We start from the raw sequence: 5,381 nt of genomic DNA, 5'->3' as shown, positions 1-5,381 counted from the left end.
CCCATTGGCCGCCGCCTCGCACACCCGCGCCGCCCATTGGCCTGCGCCTCTCCCGCCCCCGCCCCCGCGGGGCCGGCACTCAATGGGAAGCGCGGCCGGCGCGGAAAATCCAGGCGGCGACTGCTGAGCGCGCCCGGCACGGAGCTAGTGGGACAGCTGCTCGCCCCAGCCATGCTCAACTTCGGGGTCCCCCTGCGCCCAGCGCCGGTACGTGCGGGGTGCTGCGAGGCGGCGGGGGGTGCCTGTGGGGGTGAAGGGGGGTGCGGGGGTGCTGGGGACCGGGGCTCGGCGGGGAGCGACCCCGGGCCGCGCCGCGCTGTCAGGCGGGGCCTGCGCTGCCTCCCTGCCTGCAAGAGAGGCAGGGCGGGGCGCGAGCCGGCAGAAGTAGGTGAGAGGTCGCGGCGCGGCGATCCCGCCTCACGCTTCTGAGCGCTGTGCTGCAGCCGCCGATCACGCTTTGTTCACATGCGCCCTCCCAGCGCTGTGCCAGCCAATGAGCCGCCGTGCCGCCCGGCCGCGGGGACCAATGGGCGGGGGCGGCGGGCGTGCTGCTCGGAATGTTCGCAGTGAGTCACCGGGGCGCTGCGAGGTGAACGTGGCGCTGCGCCAGGCACCTCCGCTGCCAGCTAGGATCTCCCTCCCCCGCCCCGCCCGCTCCCGGCAGACCCCGCGCGCCCCTTCCCCCCGGGGCGGCCTCGCCCTGGCGCTGGGGCCCTGCTCGGGCTCGGCTGCTTCTGCTCCAGGAGATGTTCCCGGAGCCGCTCAGAGGCAGCGTCACTGGTTTGCCTCATGGCTCTGACTGCGCCAGCCGGGCAGGGCTTTCCCGGCAGCTTGTCCCAGGAGAGCCCCCGGGCAGGCACGGCCCTTGTCTGCGCGTCCTCGCAGGCTCGGGTCAGGGCGCCCGCTGTGTGCCTCGCCCAGCGCCTTCCCTTCTGGTCCTTGATGCCCTGACAGCAGCCCGCAGCCTGCTGCCTCGCTCTTCTTTTCGTTCCCTGCCACCGCGTCCGTCCTCCCGCCCGGGTGAACAAAGGCCGAGTACAAGGGGAGCGTCATCCCCCAGTCAAACTGCATGTTGTGCCCAGTCGCGTTGTGATGGCAAGATGACTTGAGGTGGGGTCTGAACCCAGACGGGAAAGAGGGAAAGCAAATGAAGTTGCTTTAGGAACAGACTTGCCTGACATCAGAATTCAAAATTGTAATTATAAAATAATTTCTGGATTTCGTTGGGTTTTTTAATGTGTTTGCCCTTGGTGCGAGGGAAATGCACACCTGCAGCCCTCATCAGTCTGATCCCCCCTTTTGTGATCTTCATACAGGATGTGATAAAGTTCATGCTTTGAAAATACTGCATTTGCTCCATAAAGCGGGATGTGTTTTCCATGTTGCATTTGCTGTTTGTAATTCATCTTTTTAATCAACTGTTTCACCAAGGAATTCACCAAGTGAGCTAAACCTCTCTCCCCCCCCCCCTTTTTTTTTTGTCTCACAGGAGGTAGGAATGGAGGCGATTTTCAAAAAGCAGAATGATATTAGATATTCATGGAATGCTTCCACTGAAAAGAGTGACTATGAAGCTGTAGAAGCTCTTATGTCTATGAGCTGTAACTGGAAATCAGACTTCAAGAAATATGCTGACCTGAGACCAATAACACCAGCATCTGATATGTCAGAAGAAAATGACGACAGCCTGCTTTCCAGTGCAGCAGACTTTCACACAATACCAGCATTTGTAAGTTTTTTTGTATCGATGAATTACTCTTTCAGTGTTTAGATACCACGAACAGTCAGAAATAATTGCCCAGTATAGTTATCTGATTATGTTGCATTTCTTTTCCTTAGTGCTTGACTCCACCCTACAGCCCTTCAGATTTTGAGATGTCTCAAGTAATTCATCCAGCAGCACCAGCGCCATCTACTGTGCAATCCAAATCATCCACCAGTATTTCCAAGCCTGTTCCTGTAACACCTTATAAAGAGACTGAAAAACCTTCAGCATCAAGAGTGGTGAAAGCTCAAGCAACAAGTGTCATTCGCCATACAGCTGATGCGCAGCTCTGTAATCACAAAACTTGTCCACTGAGAGCTGCCAGTGTGCTGAAGTATCAGGATAGTATTTTGAAGGAAAATAACAAAAAACCTGGTGAAACTGCGCAAGAAAACTCATCTGGTGCAACTGTGTCATCATATAGAACAATAAATGACAGTAACAACTCACCTGTTGTAGAAGAAAGACCAAGTATAGCGCCACCTCTTAGTCCAGTGCCCCCGATACAGACTTCAGTTACTAGACCTCAGTCTGTTCCACAGTCAGCACAACAGTCCTCAATGATCGTACCCTCGTCTGCTGTGCCAGCCTGTGGAGTCCCACCTGTGCCAGTCATTTGCCAGATGGTTCCACTTCCTACAAACAACTCTGTTGTGACAACAGTAGTGCCCAACGCTCCCTGTAGCCAACAGTCTACCGTTTGCCAGCCTATGATGTTTATGGGAACTCAGGTTCCTAAAGGAACTGTTATGTTTGTTGTGCCCCAGTCAGTTGTGCAGAATACAAAGGCTCCAATTATTAGTCCAAATGGTACTAGACTCTCTCCTATAGCCCCTGCCCCAGGTTTTACACCTCCTGCAGCAAAAGTCACTACACCAGTTGACTCTTCAAGGATTAGAAGTCACATTTGCAACTATCCAGGATGTGGAAAGACTTACTTCAAAAGTTCACATTTGAAAGCCCATGTGAGAACACACACAGGTAAGTCATTAGTCAGTGTCCATTACAAATTCAAGAGAAAGTTCTGTTTTGTATACGTTGTTTATTAGTGTTCTAGGTATTTTTACCTATTTTTCTTACTTACTTGATTACTAATGCTCTGGCTTTGTGGGCAAATCATGGGGCAGTCCCGTTAGCACTTATATTTGCTTGATGCCTATTGATATAGCCTTGAAAAAGAGGACTCAATTGTAATAGTCTTGTCATTGAAGCACATTAGAGTTATCCTTCAGGTGTCTAGTCCAGCTCTTAGTAAAGTTTGGAAGTGAGGACTTGGCTTGTATGGAACTAGACTTTTCACAATAGTCTCTGTGAAATAATATCTGTACACAGAGAGCTTTTGGTTTAGCTTAATTCACTTTTGAAGCTTATTATGAAAGAACTTCCCTATGCAGAAAAGCTTCAACTATAAGTGCACTAGGAGACGACAGTGGCTATGCCTATTTTCAAACGCAACTTTGCCAGCGCACTTCCAGCTGGTCAGGTAACATCCATCCCTTTTCTTACTACAGGCTGCATTCTTGGCAGGGTATTTATCACCCCAAGCCTGCTGTACATTTATAGCATATGTAAGCACAGGTTAGAATGTCTGAAAACAGATCCACAAAATATGCAACTTGAGCCCTCTGTTTTCCAGATTTGAAAGGTGTGTGTGTTAACCCTTTGTACTAACTGGCTCCCTGGTGATGTTGACAAACCTTATTAACCCAGTTAGAAATCATTCTAACATTGTAGATCTTTAAAGAAACCTCTTCTCGCTACTGGAAGGGTAGAATTGGTCTAACAAATACTTCTGGTCCAAAGCTCATGTTTCTCTGTTTTGTTTCAGGTGAAAAGCCCTTTAGCTGTAGTTGGAAAGGCTGTGACAGAAGGTTTGCACGTTCTGATGAACTGTCTCGGCATCGTAGAACACACACTGGTGAAAAAAAGTTTGCTTGCCCAATGTGTGACCGGCGGTTCATGAGGAGTGACCACTTAACAAAGCATGCACGTCGCCACTTGTCAGCTAAGAAGCTACCGAACTGGCAAATGGAAGTGAGCAAACTAAATGACATTGTGCCACCTGCATCTGTAACTGCACAGTGAAAGAACTCCTCAAGTTACTGGAAGTAACTGTTGTCACTGGTGTGTATCAGCAGCAATGTAAAAAAGCTTCCACTTCAAGTCTGTTGCTCTTTAGTGCCAGCTATTGAAGGCACTATAACAGAGAGGCAAAGACACTTGTGCTCTGGCACAGGAAGCATTACTGAGAGACCCAGTGACTAATAATGGAATGTCGGGTTGTGTTTGCACTGGGTGGAGTGAGGAGAGAAAGTGAAGGGTCTAGAGCAGAGGAGCACAGGGAGTGCAGGGTTTTGAATTTTTAGCAATTATTTGCATATAGTACAGGCTGGTCCGGTGTAAATTGCACAGGGAGTTTGATGTTTGAGACCAACTCAGATGACAACTTTCAAAACTATTTTGAGTCTTTGGTAGAACACAGACTAGAGAGAGAGATCAGTGCATGGTACAAACAAATATAAAATGCACCTGTTCGAGGTAATATAAAGCAAATATCCTACTTCTGTCACCTTTCTTTGATAGGATATGTATTTGATGTTTTGTAATCACATTGGGGTGGTAACTTTGAGGTGGGTTGGGGCTCAGCTTTCTTGAGATTTAGGCCTGTTAACTCCAGCATACAGTTTTTTAACACACAGTGTATGCCATGTATGCTAGGTTGACAATATTGTCAAACCTGGTTTTTTGTATGGGGGCTGCCATATGGCTAGAGAGAACCAAAAGTATCTGAATCCCCATTAATGTTGTTTTTGTGATTCTTTTTAAAGTCTCGTGATTATCATGATTGGTTATATATAGGCATCTTATGATGCTTTTGCTTTTAAGTTGCTTATGGGTTTCCTTTATACCTTTCAACATTCTACACCACTGCATTTTTTTAAACAGATACAGTGCACTTTGTTTTAAAGCAATGTAACCTTTAAAATAACTGGGTTTAAGAAAGGAAAAACAGGAATATTAGGTTACTTAATGCTGTTTCTCTTTAGCAATGGTTTCTATTAGAGAGAAATGGTCTCTATGTAAAAAGCTTCTATTCTATGCTGTATTAAGTTTAGGAGACATTTGGAGCATAAAATAAGGCAGTAAAGTCACCAGCCCTGAATTAATACTGTAGATATGTGACAGTGCATCAACTTTTATGAATTGTATTTCTATTTTATCCTACTATTCTGAGTACATAAATATAGAAAAGTGAAGAGTTTGAAAATAGTGTATTAGATACGCTCTTTTGTGACTACTTTAAAGATTTGCACAATTTCTTATGTTGTACTTTATACCTTGTTTACAATAAAGAACAATTTTCTTTAATAACAGATTTCTGTTTTCTGTCCCTTATGTGATACATATTGACTGCATTATTTGCCTGAGGAACCCACTAAAGGCCAGTGCAACATCACAATCAATATTAGCCTTGTAGTGAAAGACTAGGTCATGACTCTTAAATGTTTTTAAAAAGCCAGACATGGATTGTAGGGCTGCATGAAATTTTGGCAGCCATTTTGTTTCGGAGGTGTTTTGGGCTGGTTTGGCGCCCGAAACACTGAATCTGGATTGA

At 46.9% G+C, this 5,381-nt stretch overlaps 1 protein-coding gene across 5 annotated transcripts; it reads left to right on the top strand.

Moving 5' to 3' along the window:
- Positions 1-78: 78 nt before the first annotated feature.
- On the top strand, positions 79-5,141 carry KLF10 (Kruppel like factor 10). 5 transcript variants are annotated; one of them, XM_019528039.1, is made up of 4 exons: positions 79-207; positions 1,490-1,729; positions 1,840-2,746; positions 3,594-5,141. In XM_019528039.1, exons 1-4 carry the CDS (start codon positions 172-174, stop codon positions 3,848-3,850), a joined length of 1,440 nt encoding a protein of 479 aa, XP_019383584.1. In that variant the 5' UTR covers positions 79-171; the 3' UTR covers positions 3,851-5,141. The 5 variants fall into 5 exon arrangements, with proteins under 5 accessions (XP_019383584.1, XP_019383585.1, XP_019383588.1 ...); XM_019528040.1 differs by having other exon boundaries at positions 109-218; XM_019528043.1 differs by lacking the exon at positions 79-207 and adding an exon at positions 696-768.
- The last annotated feature ends 240 nt before the right edge of the window (positions 5,142-5,381 follow it).

This window comes from Gavialis gangeticus, unplaced genomic scaffold, assembly GCF_001723915.1.
Source record: "Gavialis gangeticus isolate Ggan-Ray unplaced genomic scaffold, GavGan_comp1, whole genome shotgun sequence".
NCBI classification, from domain to species: Eukaryota; Metazoa; Chordata; order Crocodylia; family Gavialidae; genus Gavialis; species Gavialis gangeticus.
This window is presented reverse-complemented; position numbering and strand designations above follow the sequence as displayed.